The sequence below is a fragment of the Callorhinchus milii genome, unplaced genomic scaffold (genome assembly GCF_018977255.1).
Source record: "Callorhinchus milii isolate IMCB2004 unplaced genomic scaffold, IMCB_Cmil_1.0 Scaffold21, whole genome shotgun sequence".
Lineage (NCBI taxonomy): Eukaryota > Metazoa > Chordata > Chondrichthyes > Chimaeriformes > Callorhinchidae > Callorhinchus > Callorhinchus milii.
The window spans coordinates 5767975-5785986 of record NW_024704762.1 but is presented as its reverse complement, the minus strand read 5'-3'; the positions used below and the strand labels follow the sequence as shown (position 1 = coordinate 5785986).

Sequence of the window (18012 nt, the reverse complement as noted above, 5' to 3'; positions counted from 1 at the left end):
AGTAACTCTCTTGCCTTTTCGAATAGCGTCATGTGATAGTATTGGTTCGTTGACTTACCGGTGGTGGATGGGGCATTGTTGGTTGTTCCTGTTGATGGGTGTGCGGCTGTCTGACTTGTGGGGCCCTGTGATGCCGCTGATGGTCTGGCACTCAGTGTTGCTGTTGTTCTGGCTGCAGTGTTGGAGGTTCCTGACTTAGTCGTGGATCCTGGAGAACAGGTAGTTGTCATTTTAGTACTCGCAGTTTCCAACAGAGAGCACGATCTCTGGATCTACCTCATCGACACAAACCACAGCCGCTGAGCACCTGATGTAACTACTTTAAACTTCTCTACACTTCAACTAACTGACCCGAAATTCCACCTGGTCCCAGAGCGATTAAGAATTAAGAGTGAATTAAAGAGTTTTCCACAATCCTGACCTTCGATTTTAAGGCAAAATACCCTTACAGACTGGAATCCGGGGCACACACATCCCTTGCGACTTCGGCAAAAGTTTTGCTGAATTTTATAGCAAACGTCACGAGAAAAATGAAATGAAATAAAATGGAATTACATGGAGACTTTTGTTTCAATGGCTATGCCACAAACGTCTGAAAACGGTGGTTCAGCATTACTTACAAAAATGGTTCTCTACGACGGAGAAGTAATTTTAAAACTTACCGCTTTTTGCTGGTACTGAGCTGGTGCTCTCTGTTGGTGCTGAGCTGGTGCTCTCTGTTGGGGCTGTGCTGGAGCTCTCTGTTGGGGCTGTGCTGGAGCTCTCTGTTGGTGCTGTACTGGTGCTCTCTGCTGGTGCTGTGCTGGTGCTCTCTACTATCTGGGAGGTGGATGCATCAGCTGTGTGGCTTCCTGCTGCTGTGGCCATTGTGCCGGCACTTGTGACCGCTGGAGATGTGGAGCTTTCTGGCAACGAGACAGATACACTGGATTGTGATGATGAGCTCATTGCAGAGCTGATGGCTTCTGCTGGAATTGTTGTTTCTGTTGATGCTGAGCTGGTGCTCTCTGTTGGCTCTGAGCTGGTGCTCTCTGTTGGTGCTGAGCTGGTGCTCTCTGTTGGTGCTGAGCTGGTGCTGTCTGTTGGTGCTGAGCTGGTGCTCTCTGTTGGTGCTGTACTGGTGCTCTCTGCTGGTGCTGTGCTGGTGCTCTCTCCTACCTGGGAGGTGGATGCATCAGCTGTGTGGCTTCCTGCTGCTGTGGCCATTGTGCCGGCACTTGTGACCGCGCTCATTGCAGAGCTGATGGCTTCTGCTGGAATTGTTGTTTCCTTTGGTGCTGAGCTGGTGCTCTCTGTTGGTGCTGAGCTGGTGCTCTCTGTTGGTACTGAGCTGGTGCTCTCTATTGGTGCTGAGCTGGTGCTCTCTGTTGATGCGGAGCTGGTGCTCTCTGTTGGTGCTGAGCTGGTGTTCTCTATTGGTGCTGAGCTGGTGCTCTCTGTTGGGGCTGAGCTGGTGCTGAATGTTGTTGCGGAGCTGGTGCTCTCTGCTGATGCGGTGCTGGTGCTCTCTGTTGGGTCTGAGCTGGTGATCTCTGTTGGTGCTGAGCTGGTGCTTTCTGTTGGTGCTGAGCTGGTGGTCTCTGTTGGGGCTGAGCTGGTGCTGTCTGTTGGGGCTGAGCTGGTGCTGTCTGTTGGGGCTGAGCTGGAGCTCTCTGCTGGTGCTGAACTGGTGCTGTCTGATGGTGCTGTGCTGGTGCTGTCTGTTGGGGCTGAGCTGGTGCTCTCTGTTGGTGCTGAGCTGGTGCTCTCTGTTGGTGCTGAGCTGGTGCTCTCTGTTGGGGCTGAGCTGGTGCTCTCTATTGGTGCTGAGCTGGTGCTCTCTGTTGGGGCTGAGCTGGTGCTCTCTGTTGGTGCTGAGTTGGTGCTCTCTGTTGTGGCTGAGCTGGTGCTCTCTATTGGTGCTGAGCTGGTGCTCTCTGTTGGGGCTGAGCTGGTGCTCTCTGTTGGTGCTGAGTTGTTGCTGTCTGTTGGTGCTGAGCTGGTGCTCTCTGTTGGTGCTGAGCTGGTGCTCTCTGTTGGTGCTGAGCTGGTGCTCTCTGTTGGTGCTGAGCTGGTGCTCTCTGTTGATGCGGAGCTGGTGCTGAATGTTGTTGCGGAGCTGGTGCTCTCTGTTGGTGCTGAGCTGGTGCTCTCTGTCGGGGTTGAGCTGGTGCTCTCTGTTGGTGCTGAGCTGGTACTCTCTGTTGGTGCTGAGCTGGTGCTCCCCGTCGGGGCTGAGCTGGTACTGTCTGTTGGGGCTGAGCTGGTGCTGTCTGTTGGTGCTGAGCTGGTGGTCTCTGTTGGGGCTGAGCTGGTGCTCTCTGTTGGGTCTGAGCTAGTGATCTCTGTTGGTGCTGAGCTCGTGCTTTCTGTTGGTGCTGAGCTGGTGCTGTCTGTTGGGGCTGAGCTGGAGCTCTCTGTTGGTGCTGAACTGGTGCTGTCTGATGGTGCTGTGCTGGTGCTGTCTGTTGGGGCTGTGCTGGTGCTCTCTGTTGGTGCTGAGCTGGTGCTCTCTGTTGGTGCTGAGCTGGTGCTCTCTGCTGGGGCTGAGCTGGTGCTCTCTGTTGGCGCTGAGCTGGTGCTCTCTGTTGATGCGGAGCTGGTGCTCTCTGTTGGTGCTGAGCTAGTGCTCTCTGTTGGTGCTGAGCTGGTGCTCTCTGTCAGGGCTGAGCTGGTGCTCTCTGTTGGTGCGGTGCTGGTGCTCTCTGTTGGTGCTGAGCTCGTGCTCTCTGTTGGTGCTGAGCTGGTGCTCTCTGTTGATGCTGAGCTGGTGCTCTCTGTCGGGGCTGAGCTGGTGCTGTCTGTTGGTGCTGAGCTGGTGCTCTCTGTTGGTGCTGAACTGGTGCTCTCTGTTGGGGCTGAGCTGGTGCTCTCTGTTGGTGCTGAGTTGTTGCTGTCTGTTGGTGCTGAGCTGGTGCTCTCTGTTGGTGCTGAGCTGGTGCTCTCTGTTGATGCGGAGCTGGTGCTGAATGTTGTTGCGGAGCTGGTGCTCTCTGTTGGCTCTGAGCTGGTGCTCTCTGTCGGGGTTGAGCTGGTGCTCTCTGCTGGGGCTGAGCTGGTGCTCTCTGTTGGTGCTGAGCTGGTACTCTCTGTTGGTGCTGAGCTGGTGCTCCCGTCGGGGCTGAGCTGGTACTGTCTGTTGGGGCTGAGCTGGTGCTGTCTGTTGGTGCTGAGCTGGTGGTCTCTGTTGGGGCTGAGCTGGTGCTGAATGTTGTTGTGGGGCTGGTGCTCTCTGCTGATGCGGTGCTGGTGCTCTCTGTTGGGTCTGAGCTGGTGATCTCTGTTGGTGCTGAGCTCGTGCTTTCTGTTGGTGCTGAGCTGGTGCTGTCTGTTGGGGCTGAGCTGGAGCTCTCTGTTGGTGCTGAACTGGTGCTGTCTGATGGTGCTGTGCTGGTGCTGTCTGTTGGGGCTGTGCTGGTGCTCTCTGTTGGTGCTGAGCTGGTGCTCTCTGTTGGTGCTGAGCTGGTGCTCTCTGCTGGGCTGAGCTGGTGCTCTCTGTTGGCGCTGAGCTGGTGCTCTCTGTTGATGCGGAGCTGGTGCTCTCTGTTGGTGCTGAGCTAGTGCTCTCTGTTGGTGCTGAGCTGGTGCTCTCTGTCAGGGCTGAGCTGGTGCTCTCTGTTGGTGCGGTGCTGGTGCTCTCTGTTTGTGCTGAGCTGGTGCTCTCTGTTGGTGCTGAGCTGGTGCTCTCTGTTGATGCTGAGCTGGTGCTCTCTGTCGGGGCTGAGCTGGTGCTGTCTGTTGGTGCTGAGCTGGTGCTCTCTGTTGGTGCTGAACTGGTGCTCTCTGTTCGTGCTGAGCTGGTGCTCTCTGTCGGGACTGAGTTGGTGCTCTCAGTCGGGGCTGAGTTGGTGCTCTCAGTCGGGGCTGAGTTGGTGCCCTCAGTCGGGGCTGAGCTGGTGCTCTCTGCTGGTGCTGAGCTGGTGCTCTCTGTCGGGGCTGAGCTGGTGCTCTCTGTCGGGGCTGAGCTGGTGCTCTCTGTCGGGGCTGAGCTGGTGCTCTCTGTTGGTGCTGAGCTGGTGCTCTCTGCTGATGCGGTGCTGGTGCTCTCTGTTGGTGCTGAGCTGGTGCTCTCTGTCGGGGCTGAGCTGGTGCTCTCTGTCGGGGCTGAGTTGGTGCTCTCTGTCGGGGCTGAGCTGGTGCTCTCTGTCGGGGCTGAGCTGGTACTCTCTGTTGGTGCGGAGCTGGTGCTCTCTGCTGGTGCTGAGCTGGTGCTCTCTGTCGGGGCTGAGCTGGTGCTCTCTGTCGGGGCTGAGCTGGTGCTCTCTGTCGGGGCTGAGCTGGTGCTCTCTGTCGGGGCTGAGCTGGTGCTCTCTGTCGGGGCTGAGCTGGTGCTCTCTGTCGGGGCTGAGCTGCTACTCTCTGTCGGGGCTGAGCTGGTGCTCTCTGTCGGGGCTGAGCTGGTGCTCTCTGTCGGGGCTGAGCTGGTGCTCTCTGTCGGGGCTGAGCTGGTGCTGTCTGATATCTGGGAGGTGGAGGTTTCAGCCATGGCGCTGGATGCTGAGGTTTGTGTCAGTGAGGTAGATGCGGAGCTGCTGGTTTCTGCTGGTGTTGCGCTGGTGGGTGCAGCAGTTGCCGATGTGGAGCTTTCCGGCATGGGGCTGGATACGGCTGATGAGGGTGAGTCCGTTTGAGAGATTGTGGTTCCGAGGGTACTTTCACCTGTTTTATACAATGACAAATCAGACTTAGACTCAGGCAAAGTGTCGCATAACCGTATGAATCAGACTCACATTCACCTACAAATACACTGCACCTTTACATCAGATGCTGTTGCAATGTAATAAAGCCCTGCACTAAAAGCAAGTTATTCTTATTACTCACAAACATACACAGTCAATTCACATCACAGTATATCCTGTGAAGCGCTTTGAGACGTCTCAAAGACGTGATAAAGTGCATATCAAATTCGTAGATTAGTATATAATATTGGTTAATATTATATGATATTATTATCGTCGTTAAATCTAAACCATTAACGGCCACTTATAAAATACCCAGTCACTACAGTAAAATCATGTGAAGGGCTTTGAGACGTTCTCTCGATACGAAAAAAGGCGCTTCTGTACATCAAATGTAAGGATTATCATTATTGTAATATATTCACTGACACCTTGTGAAGATGTATTCACTCATCACCGCTGACCTAAAGCAAAGCTGCACCTCCAAGTATATAGTCAATCCACTTCACAGTCCACAACTGTTTGTGGGACGCTGTTGTGCGCAATTGGCCTACCATGTTTGGTCCACAAAATATACAGTCAATCCACTTTCCAGTATATCCTGTGCAGCGCTTTGAGACATCTCGAGACCTGATAAGGCACTATATCAAATGCATGGATTATTATCATTACAATATATTCTGTGAAGCGCTTTGAGATGTCTCGAAGACATGAGAAAGGGCTATATCAAAGGCAAGGATTATCATTATTTGTAGTGTTACCTGAAACAATGAGCCACAAAATCAATGCAGTCCACGAGGTAATCTTTGCAAAGAGCATCTTGTTGTCTTGCTGTTGTGTTGCCTGTTGACTGGAAGGTTGCTTTGCTGCTACTGCTGCTATTCCAGCACTCCATCTCCCTATTTCTATCTCTGGCAGGGCTGCTCATTCTGCGTCATTGGAAAAAACACGGGGAGGGCGGGGAGGGGCGGGTGGGTGAGGAATGTTTCCCAAAACATTTCTGACCTAGTTCTCGAACCGATGCTTAAAAATAAAATAAAGTAATGCGGAACCTCCCTCCTTACCTGAGTTGCTCCTCACCTGAGCTGTTCTCACTGTGATCGTTGAGGACATAGCTGGTGAGACACTCATTCAAGCTGATTACGCACATCACACTCTCATACACACACACACACAAGCCCTTGTTTATCTCCTGCCTTAGAAATGCACATATTTGTTCCTGCTTTTTGCCGTGGCTACAACAGGGAATGTTACGTTTTGCAATCAGAACGAAAAACACACACACCTTTGACGCAGCAGCTGTACATATTAACGACTCATATGTTAACCAATTCCAAGTCAAAGAAAGGTTCAAGTATTCTACAACCTTACATTTGGCTGGACCCAGAAGCCTGTCATTACGATATTTTTATATATAAATACATATATGTGTGTATGTATATGTTTGTTTGTTTGTCCGTTTATTTATTTATTTATTGATTCATTTATTTATTGATGGATTTATTTATTTCAAAGCAAATTTTTAAATAATATCTATTTCTGAAGATTATTATTATCAATAAATATAATTATATAAAAGGCAGGGCGAAACCTTGGGCAAGTTTCCTTACTCCACACAGAGCCTAATAATAATCCCTCCAAAAACCCCAAACAATAATAAAATTGGTCATTTTCAATCTACGACTGTTTGTGGGACATTGCTGTGTGCAATTGGCTGCCGCGTTCGCCCACAAATTCACTTTACAGTGTGTTCTCTGAAGCGCTTTGGGACGTCGTCCTGATGTGAAAAGTGGTATATCAAATACAAGGATTATTATTATCATAATTCTTATAATTGATGTTGCACCTTTAAAGTCTGCAGAACGTTAAAAAACGTTTGACAGAACGATCCTGTAAAGTGGAGCGACTGCATATTTTTGTGAGTGTTTTTTGGGGATCGATCTTGTAATTTGTTTTGCCTTCAACAAGAACAACAACAACAACAACAAGTTACCATTTATTGAGCGCCTTTCACGTCGGGAGGACGTCCCAAGGCGCAGTACAGTTAGGTCAGGACCCGAGCAAGGGGGAAATGGTCAGGGTGAGGGGAGGGAAGGGACTGAGCGAGGAGGGGGTAGAGATTCGAGAGAGGAGCTGTTGTATTATTGCAGCAGTAAAATTAATGTAAAGGTTTCAAAACTGTGTATTCATTTGCTCCTGGTCTCAGTTGGTTTGGTATTTATGTGATTCAAAGATGCATATAAAACTATCCATTTTATCCATTTGCCTGTCAGAGCTGATAATAGTAATATCATATGATGGAGCTAAGAACGAGATTGCTCACACTGTATACCACCAGAACCTCTAAACTAGATACTAGAGGTTACCGGATCAAACATAAGCTTTCTCTTTGCTTTCTCTTCCTTTGCCTCGTGGAACAGATTATCAGGAAGAGTGGTTGAGGTCAGCACACTGGGACTCATTTAAAAACACAGAGCTTGACGCTGTGATGGGAAGATGGTGGCAAAGGTATTCTGGAGGGTTGAGGTCAAATGGGCAACTGAACCAATCTTGAGATCTCGATATGATATGCGGCTCGCTGCTGGACACAAACATTTGAACTGTTTGTAAGGCATTGTGTAATGTGTAAAAAAAAACATCCTGTTCGTACAAAAAACAACTTGCATTTATATATCATGAGGGTAGAGTCCCGGAGGGCTTCCCAGCGTGGGAGTCAGACAACGAGCCAGGGGGCAAGATTGGTGGGGAGGTGACCGTAAGCACGATGAAAAAGGAAAGTGTTTAGGCAGGATTTGAAGGTGGAGAGGGAGGGAGGAAGGGGACAAGGCGGAGGGGTTAAGGGAGAGAGTTCCAGAGTTTCGGGGCATAGCGGCTGAAGGCACGGCCACCGATGGTGGGTTTTTAACAATACTTTGATACACCATTGCAGCGGGACATGAGCACACAGGTTAGTGATGTGAAGGTCAATTTCAGGACATATATTAGGAGGGATTTGTTTTCGCAGAAGGAACTGACTGGAGGAGGAAGTATTCCCGAAAAAGGTGATAAATGAGGTGACATTTCACCTCATTTAAGAAACAGCTTGAAGCCGTAATGGATGACAGTGAGGTAATTAATAAAGGATGTGTGAGATGACATCAGCTGATGAAACTTCATCCAAATCAGTCTTGCGATCTTGTTAAGAATCACGCCCAAAATATCAACCGAACATTCTCTTTCAGTTGTCAAATGGCTTGATGTGCACTTCCATCATTTTCCATTTAATAATAATAATCCTGGCATTTGATATAGCAATTTCATATTTTCGAGACGTCTCAAAGCGCTTCACAGAATATGCTATCAAGTGAATTGACTGTATATTTGTGGGCGAAACGCGGCAGCCAATTGCGCTCAGCAGTGTCCACAAACAGTCGTGGATTGAATTGACCAATTTATTAATTTTTTTGGCTTGAGGAATTGTTATCAGGTGTGTGGAGTAAGGAAACTTGCCCAAGGTTTCGCCCTCTGCCTGGAATTGAACCCAGGTGTCTCACTTGCAAGGCGAGTGCTCTAACCACTGAGCTACAGGACTCCAATGTAGTCATCTTGCCCCAGTCACTGTTCCTTGATCACTTGAGCCATGTCCCGCTTGCTGACACCTTCCCCGTATCAAATTGTGGAGTCCTGTAGCTCAGTGGTTAGAGCACTCGTCTCGCAAGCAAGAAGATCTGGTTCGATTCCCGGCAGGGCAAAATGTTGGGCAAGTTTCCTTACTCCACACACCCGTGTTTGCCAAGCAGTAAGTCGGAACCCGGTTGTTGGTCGATTGGAGGATTGCTTTTCCGGGGATAATAAGCCCTTCAAAAATATAATAAATATGAATAATAATGTGGTCTCTCAATCCACGACTGTATGTTAGGCACTGCTGTGCGCAATTGGCTGCCGCGTTTGGCCCACAAAATACAGAGCCACTCAACTTTACAATATAGTCTGTGAAGCACTTTGAGACGCGATGAAGACGTGATAAGGCGCTATATCAACATGCAAGGATTATTATTATTATTGTCCTGACTTCCCAGCGCAGCATCAAACTATTTAAAATGAGTGCAGTGTCCTGGCCTGAACTTCCCTTGTTGGCAAACTGGTGCAGTCGTTAATTACCCTGTGGGTAAAGGAAACCTTCCTGCCATCTGTCCTGAAATTACCCTTTCCAACTCTAAACCTCCGTCTTCTGTTCGGTCTGAGCGCAGGTGTGTACAACTCAAACTTCATATTGATGGCTGGAGGGGATATTGCACAATAGATGTCAATGAACCAAACTGTAATGACGAGTGTGACCACTAGTCTTTTTACTCTCTGTCTGACTCAGTTGATTGCGTTGGGGAAATAATCAGGGTTGGGTTTGATGTCATAGGAAGGTTCAGGCAGCCGTAAATGAAGGCTTCAAAAAATTTGAACATACTCAAAGGTTAACAGAGACGCTGACGGTATCATCATCCATGATTGCACACTCAACCTTGCTAAGCCAGTCCGGAACCTTGGGGTCTTGCTTGACTCTCAACTATCCTTTCTACCCCACATTCGCACCATGACCCCCTCTGCCTTCCCCCACGTCCGCAACTTTGCCCGGCTCCGACACTGTCTCACACCGCAGGCTGCCAAAACCCTCATACACGCCTTCATTACATCGAGGCTCGACTATGCAAACTCACTGCTGGTCAGTCTCCCCAACTCCTCCCTCCACAGATCATCCAGAACTCTGCAGCCGGTATCCTCTCCCACACCAGGTTCCGTGACCTTATCACTCCCATCGTTGCCCACATCCAGTGGCTTATCCACTGGCTTCCCATCACACAGAGGATATAGTTTAAGATGCTGGTCCTCACCTTCAAAGCCCCCCCCAAACATGTCAGATTGAGGTTCCTCTTTGACAACATCTCCTGTATTTATCTGAATTTTGCATATTGTGTGAGTAGGTCATGTTTATATGTCTCCTGGCCAACAATCCTCCCGATACAGTCGGTCATTCATTTTGTGGCTGTTTGTTACACATTGTTGTGCGTAAAGCGGATGTCGCATTTGCCTACATAATACAGTCACTGCACTTCACAGTAATTCCAGGGAATAAGTTTCTACAGCCCCTCATTCTTTAAAAGAGTCGATGGGACCAAACAGGGCAATTGGTTGACAAACAGTTTATTCAGTTTGATACAAGCGCTCTCAGTTAAACTATTACAAGTGTATCAACTATTACATAAATAAGATCAATAACATAACAATTTAACATCATCAAACTCATATTTTTGTTGAGTAATTGAATAGTTTAATAAACATGATAGAACTATTTGTTTTTTTAAGAGACAGAGGTCGGCAATGCCAAATCCTGGGCTTTAAAATTTACCTATTTAAATAATTTAGATATATAATAAGAATATGATGAATGTGATAATCACTATAATAAGTACTTTACTGTTGAAGTTGATAATTTATTAAATCGATATGTAAATAGTTACTTATTTATAGTAATGTTTTATAAATAAACACCTTTGGCCACATATGTTGACTCCGTTGCAAAATACAGTCACTCTACAGTAAATTCTGTGAAGTGCTTTGAGACAGACATCCTCTCGATGTGAAAGTCGCTGCATGAAATTCAAGAATTGTTATTGTTGTTATATATTTAATGGATTGAATTGCAAAATAATGTCAACATAACCGTTCTGCAATTTCTAATTGAAATTTCAAATTGACACCAAACAGGTTTAGTCCTTAAGAGATCAAAACAGAGGTCGCTGGGAACACTCATCAGACGAAAGGTCATCGACCTGAAACGTTAACCTCTCTCCATAGATGCTGCCTGACCTGCTGAGTATTCCCAGCGACTTCTGTGTTTATTTCAGATTTCCAGCATCTGGAGTATTTTGCTATTTGTTAGTCCTCAAAAGAAATCCCTGAACAATTCTGCGGTCGCTGGTCCAGCCAATTTTGTTTTTTACAAAAATTCCCTTCCAAATATATTAATCTTCTTGTAGTGCTAATAAAATATATATATACATATACTCTTCAATAACTTTGATAAAATAAATAGTTTGATAAACTGCTTTGAACTTCGATCGAGGTGCTTTCTTCAGTAATACTTTTACTCATCCAGATGGAGGCGATATTGTCCCCAGCTTTTTTGTACTATACTGTGGCTCCTAACTCTTTTCCTTCTCATGCAGAACGCAATCTGAAATGAAGAATAAAATATATTTATAAAATATATACATCTATTTGAAATGAATATATATGAAATAAACAATACATTATATCTGCATATAATATATATATAATATATATATGTGTGTGTGTGGCGGGGGGGAACTGGCACATCAAAAATATTACCTACAACCATACCATCCAAGACAATGCAATTTACCTTGCAATATCTAAGCATCCTATCAAGCTGAGATTGAAAGCAACTGATGATTGCCAAGCAAGCGAGATGGGGGGAAAAGTGACTGTAGCCATGGTCAAAGAGGGAGGTTTTTATGTAGGTTGAAAGAGGGGTAGAGAGGGGAGAGCGCAGGGTGGATGATGGAGGGAAAGTGGGGGACAGCAATAGTGAGGCGGGGGGCACCCAGGGTTAGAAGAGTTGAATTTACTTACCAATAGACAAATAGTGCATATAATGAATATGGCGAGCAGGATAGCCAGGACTATAATGATTATGGCCCAAAATGGTAGGCTCTTGTTGCCAGTAACTGGTGCTTCCGTTCCTACACAAACCAAACAGAATGCAATTGTCAATAATAAGACATCATTTCACAATTCATAACCAACAGAGCTGCGGCAGAGATCACTACTTTAAGAAGGGGTAAAGCATTTTGTTGCTTCTCCCATTGTGCTTGGATATACGTTCTTTGGTTAAGGAATTTCAAGATGCGCTACGTATCAGGACAAATCGGGATTTTCTCGAAATACACAATCAAAAATAATTCAAATGCTGAATAAAATGACCGAATTATCAATTCTTTATTAGAACTATATTTGGATCCGTTTCAAATGCAATTCAAACCATTGCAATTGTCCCACAAACAAGTCATGAAAGGAAGGAACAATTGTAGGTGGGTGAGGTTGTCAGTTAGGACGGTCGGGAGTAACTCTCTTGCCTTTTCGAATATCGTCATGTGATAGTATTGGTTCGTTGACTTACCGGTGGTGGATGGGGCATTGTTGGTTGTTCCTGTTGATGGGTGTGCGGCTGTCTGACTTGTGGGGCCCTGTGATGCCGCTGATGGTCTGGCACTCAGTGTTGCTGTTGTTCTGGCTGCAGTGTTGGAGGTTCCTGACTGAGTCGTGGATCCTGGAGAACAGGTAGTTGTCATTTTAGTACTCGCAGTTTCCAACAGAGAGCACGATCTCTGGATCTACCTCATCGACACAAACCACAGCCGCTGAGCACCTGATGTAACTACTTTAAACTTCTCTACACTTCAACTAACTGACCCGAAATTCCACCTGGTCCCAGAGCGATTAAGAATTAAGAGTGAATTAAAGAGTTTTCCACAATCCTGACCTTCGATTTTAAGGCAAAATACCCTTACAGAATGGAATCCCGGGGCACACACATCCCTTGCGACTTCGGCAAAAGTTTTGCTGAATTTTATAGCAAACTTCATGAGAAAAATGAAATGAAATAAAATGGAATTACATGGAGGCTTTTGTTTCAATGGATATGGCACAAACGTCTGAAAATGGTGGTTTAGCATTACTTACAAAAATGGTTCGGAGAAGTAATTTTAAAACTTACCGCTTTCTGCTGGTGCGGAGCTGGTGCGGTCTGTTAGTGCGGAGTTGGTGCTGTCTGTTGGGGCTGAGCTGGTGCTCTCTTTTGGGGCTGAGCTGGTGCTGTCTGTTGGGGCTGAGCTGGTGCTCTCTTTTGGGGATGAGCTGGTGCTCTCTGTTGGTGCTGAGCTGGTGCTCTCTGCTGATGCGGTGCTGGTGCTCTCTGTTGGTTCTGAGCTGGTGCTCTCTGTCGGGGCTGAGCTGGTGCTTTCTGTTGGTGCTGAGCTGGTGCTCTCTGTTGGTGCTGAGCTGGTGCTCTCTGTCGGGGCTGAGCTGGTGCTCTCTGTTGGTGCTGAGCTGGTGCTCTCTGCTGGTGCTGAGCTGGTGCTCTCTGTCGGGGCTGAGCTGGTGCTCTCTGTCGGGGCTGAGCTGGTGCTTTCTGTCGGGGCTGAGCTGGTGCTCTCTGTCGGTGCTGAGCTGGTGCTCTCTGTCGGGGCTGAGCTGGTGCTCTCTGTCGGGGCTGAGCTGGTGCTCTCTGTCGGGGCTGAGCTGGTGCTCTCTGTCGGGGCTGAGCTGGTGCTCTCTGTCGGGGCTGAGCTGGTGCTCTCTGTCGGGGCTGAGCTGGTGCTCTCTGTCGGGGCTGAGCTGGTGCTCTCTGTCGGGCCTGAGCTGGTGCTCTCTGTCGGGCCTGAGCTGGTGCTCTCTGTCGGGGCTGAGCTGGTGCTCTCTGTCGGGGCTGAGCTGGTGCTCTCTGTCGGGGCTGAGCTGGTGCTCTCTGTCGGGGCTGAGCTGGTGCTCTCTGTCGGGGCTGAGCTGGTACTGTCTGATATCTGGGAGGTGGAGGTTTCAGCCATGGGGCTGGATGCTGAGGTTTGTGTCAGTGAGGTAGATGCGGAGCTGCTGGTTTCTGCTGGTGTTGCGCTGGTGGGTGCAGCAGTTGCCGATGTGGAGCTTTCCGGCATGGGGCTGGATACGGCTGATGAGGGTGAGTCCGTTTGAGAGATTGTGGTTCCGAGGGTACTTTCACCTGTTTTATACAATGACAAATCAGACTTAGACTCAGGCAAAGTGTCGCATAACCGTATGAATCAGACTCACATTCACCTACAAATACACTGCACCTTTACATCAGATGCTGTTGCAATGTAATAAAGCCCTGCACTAAAAGCAAGTTATTCTTATTACTCACAAACATACACAGTCAATTCACATCACAGTATATCCTGTGAAGCGCTTTGAGACGTCTCAAAGACGTGATAAAGTGCAATATCAAATTCGTAGATTAATATATAATATTGGTTAATATTATATAATATTATCGTCGTTAAATCTGAACCATTAACAGCCACTTATAAAATACCCAGTCACTACAGTAAAATCATGTGAAGGGCTTTGAGACGTTCTCTCGATACGAAAAAAGGCGCTTCTGTACATCAAATGTAAGGATTATCATTATTGTAATATATTCACTGACACCTTGTGAAGATGTATTCACTCATCACCGCTGACCTAAAGCAAAGCTGCACCTCCAAGTATATAGTCAATCCACTTCACAGTCCACAACTGTTTGTGGGACGCTGTTGTGCGCAATTGCCTACCATGTTTGCTGCACAAAATATACAGTCAATCCACTTTCTAGTACATCCTGTGCAGCGCTTTGAGACATCTCGAGACCTGATAAGGCACTATATCAAATGCATGGATTATTATCATTACAATATATTCTGTGAAGCGCTTTGAGATGTCTCGAAGACATGAGAAAGGGCTATATCAAAGGCAAGGATTATCATTATTTGTAGTGTTACCTGAAACAATGAGCCACAAAATCAATGCAGTCCACGAGGTAATCTTTGCAAAGAGCATCTTGTTGTCTTGCTGTTGTGTTGCCTGTTGACTGGAAGGTTGCTTTGCTGCTACTGCTGCTATTCCAGCACTCCATCTCCCTATTTCTATCTCTGGCAGGGCTGCTCATTCTGCGTCATTGGAAAAAACACGGGGAGGGCGGGGAGGGGCGGGTGGGTGAGGAATGTTTCCCAAAACATTTCTGACCTAGTTCTCGAACCGATGCTTAAAAATAAAATAAAGTAATGCGGAACCTCCCTCCTTACCTGAGTTGCTCCTCACCTGAGCTGTTCTCACTGTGATCGTTGAGGACATAGCTGGTGAGACACTCATTCAAGCTGATTACGCACATCACACTCTCATACACACATACACACACACACACACACACACACACATAAGCCCTTGTTTATCTCCTGCCTTAGAAATGCACATATTTGTTCCTGCTTTTTGCCGTGGCTACAACAGAGAATGTTACGTTTTGCAATCAGAAAGAAAAACACACACACCTTTGACGCAGCAGCTGTACATATTAACGACTCATATGTTAACCAATTCCAAGTCAAAGAAAGGTTCAAGTATTCTACAACCTTACATTTGGCTGGACCCAGAAGCCTGTCATTACGATATTTTTATATATAAATACATATATGTGTGTATGTATATGTTTGTTTGTCCGTTTATTTATTTATTTATTTATTGATTGATTTATTGATTCATTTATTTATTGATGGATTTATTTATTTCAAAGCAAATTTTTAAAAAATATCTATTTCTGAAGATTATTATTATTATCAATAAATATAATTATATAAAAGGCAGGGCGAAACCTTGGGCAAGTTTCCTTACTCCACACAGAGCCTAATAATAATCCCTCGAAAAACCCAAAACAATAATAAAATTGGTCATTTTCAATCTACGACTGTATTATAATTCTTATAATTGATGTTGCACCTTTAAAGTCTGCAGAACATTAAAAAACTTTTGACAGGACGATCCTGTAAAGTGGAGCGACTGCATATTTTTGTGAGTGTTTTTTGGGGATCGTTCTTGTAATTTGTTTTGCCTTCAAGTACAACATTTACGCTGTGCTGCGACTTAACCAATACTTTGGTCAAAAATCGGATAATTTTCATTCAAAACTCAGCATGATCTATTTAAATTAATAATAATAATACTTGTCTTTCCCCCTTATCTCCTACCCCACCCCCACACCTTTGGAGTATTATTGCAGCAGTAAATTTATTGTAAAGGTTTCAAAACTGTATCCATTTGCTCCTGGTCTCAGTTGGTTTGGTATTTATGTGATTCACAGATGCATATAAAATTATCCATTTTATCCATTTGCCTGTCAGAGCTGATAATAGTAATATCATATGATGGAGCTAAGAACGAGATTGCTCACACTGTATACCACCAGAACCTCTAAACTAGATACTAGAGGTTACCGGATCAAACATAAGCTTTCTCTTTGCTTTCTCTTCCTTTGCCTCGTGGAACAGATTATCAGGAAGAGTGGTTGAGGTCAGCACACTGGGACTCATTTAAAAACACAGAGCTTGACGCTGTGATGGGAAGATGGTGGCAAAGGTATTCTGGAGGGTTGAGGTCAAATGGGCAACTGAACCAATCTTGAGATCTCGATATGATATGCGGCTCGCTGCTGGACACAAACATTTGAACTGTTTGTAAGGCATTGTGTAATGTGTAAAAAAAAACCATCCTGTTCGTACAAAAAACAACTTGCATTTATATATCATGAGGGGTAGAGTCCCGGAGGGCTTCCCAGCGTGGGAGTCAGACAACGGGCCGGGGGCAAGATTGGTGGGGAGGTGACCGTAAGCACGATGAAAAAGGAAAGTGTTTAGGCAGGATTTGAAGGTGGGGAGGGAGGAAGGGGACAAGGCGGAGGGGTTAAGGGAGAGAGTTCCAGAGTTTCGGGGCATAGCGGCTGAAGGCACGGCCACCGATGGTGGGTTTTTAACAATACTTTGATACACCATTGCAGCGGGACATGAGCACACAGGTTAGTGATGTGAAGGTCAATTTCAGGACATATATTAGGAGGGATTTGTTTTCGCAGAAGGAACTGACTGGAGGAGGAAGTATTCCCGAAAAAGGTGATAAATGAGGTGACATTTCACCTCATTTAAGAAACAGCTTGAAGTCATAATGGATGACAGTGAGGTAATTAATAAAGGATGTGTGAGATGACATCAGCTGATGAAACTTCATCCAAATCAGTCTTGCGATCTTGTTAAGAATCACGCCCAAAATATCAACCGAACATTCTCTTTCAGTTGTCAAATGGCTTGATGTGCACTTCCATCATTTTCCATTTAATAATAATAATCCTGGCATTTGATATAGCAATTTCATATTTTCGAGACGTCTCAAAGCGCTTCACAGAATATGCTATCAAGTGAATTGACTGTATATTTGTGGGCGAAACGCGGCAGCCAATTGCGCTCAGCAGTGTCCCACAAACAGTCGTGGATTGAATTGACCAATTTATTAATTTTTTTTTGCTTGAGGAATTGTTATCAGGTGTGTGGAGTAAGGAAACTTGCCCAAGGTTTCGCCCTCTGCCTGGAATTGAACCCAGGTGTCTCACTTGCAAGGCGAGTGCTCTAACCACTGAGCTACAGGACTCCAATGTAGTCATCTTGCCCCAGTCACTGTTCCTTGATCACTTGAGCCATGTCCCGCTTGCTGACACCTTCCCCGTATCAAATTGTGGAGTCCGGTAGCTCAGTGGTTAGAGCACTCGTCTCGCAAGCAAGAAGATCTGGTTCGATTCCCGGCAGGGCAAAATGTTGGGCAAGTTTCCTTACTCCACACACCCTGTTTGCCAAGCAGTAAGTCGGAACCCGGTTGTTGGTCGATTGGAGGATTGCTTTTCCGGGGATAATAAGCCCTTCAAAAATATAATAAATATGAATAATAATGTGGTCTCTCAATCCACGACTGTATGTTAGGCACTGCTGTGCGTAATTGGCTGCCGCGTTTGGCCCACAAAATACAGAGCCACTCAACTTTACAATATAGTCTGTGAAGCACTTTGAGACGCGATGAAGACGTGATAAGGCGCTATATCAACATGCAAGGATTATTATTATTATTGTCCTGACGTCCCACCGCAGCATCAAACTATTTAAAATGAGTGCAGTGTCCTGGCCTGAACTTCCCTTGTTGGCAAACTGGTGCAGTCGTTAATTACCCTGTGGGTAAAGGAAACCTTCCTGCCATCTGTCCTGAAATTACCCTTTCCAACTCTAAACCTCCGTCTTCTGTTCGGTCTGAGCGCAGGTGTGTACAACTCAAACTTCATATTGATGGCTGGAGGGGATATTGCACAATAGATGTCAATGAACCAAACTGTAATGACGAGTGTGACCACTAGTCTTTTTACTCTCTGTCTGACTCAGTTGATTGCGTTGGGGAAATAATCAGGGTTGGGTTTGATGTCATAGGAAGGTTCAGGCAGCCGTAAATGAAGGCTTCAAAAAATTTGAACATACTCAAAGGTTAACAGAGACGCTGACGGTATCATCATCCATGATTGCACACTCAACCTTGCTAAGCCAGTCCGGAACCTTGGGGTCTTGCTTGACTCTCAACTATCCTTTCTACCCCACATTCGCACCATGACCCCCTCTGCCTTCCCCCACGTCCGCAACTTTGCCCGGCTCCGACACTGTCTCACACCGCAGGCTGCCAAAACCCTCATACACGCCTTCATTACATCGAGGCTCGACTATGCAAA

At 46.5% G+C, this 18012-nt stretch overlaps 2 protein-coding genes across 2 annotated transcripts; both read right to left on the bottom strand.

Moving 5' to 3' along the window:
- Positions 1-815: 815 nt before the first annotated feature.
- LOC121850549 (mucin-5AC-like) lies at positions 816-3622 on the bottom strand (the record flags this gene model as incomplete). Its single annotated transcript, XM_042342859.1, is given in 5 exon segments — positions 816-905; positions 1303-2205; positions 2653-3091; positions 3262-3460; positions 3463-3622. Coding segments are annotated over 5 exon segments (1791 nt in total), but the record flags the coding sequence as incomplete, so codon positions are not given.
- A 6885-nt stretch (positions 3623-10507) lies between these two features.
- LOC121850545 (mucin-like protein 3) lies at positions 10508-12523 on the bottom strand (the record flags this gene model as incomplete). The annotated part of the gene is made up of 4 exons (XM_042342833.1): positions 10508-10866; positions 11286-11395; positions 11833-11982; positions 12430-12523. Coding segments are annotated over 4 exons (444 nt in total), but the record flags the coding sequence as incomplete, so codon positions are not given.
- Between the last annotated feature and the right edge of the window lie 5489 nt (positions 12524-18012).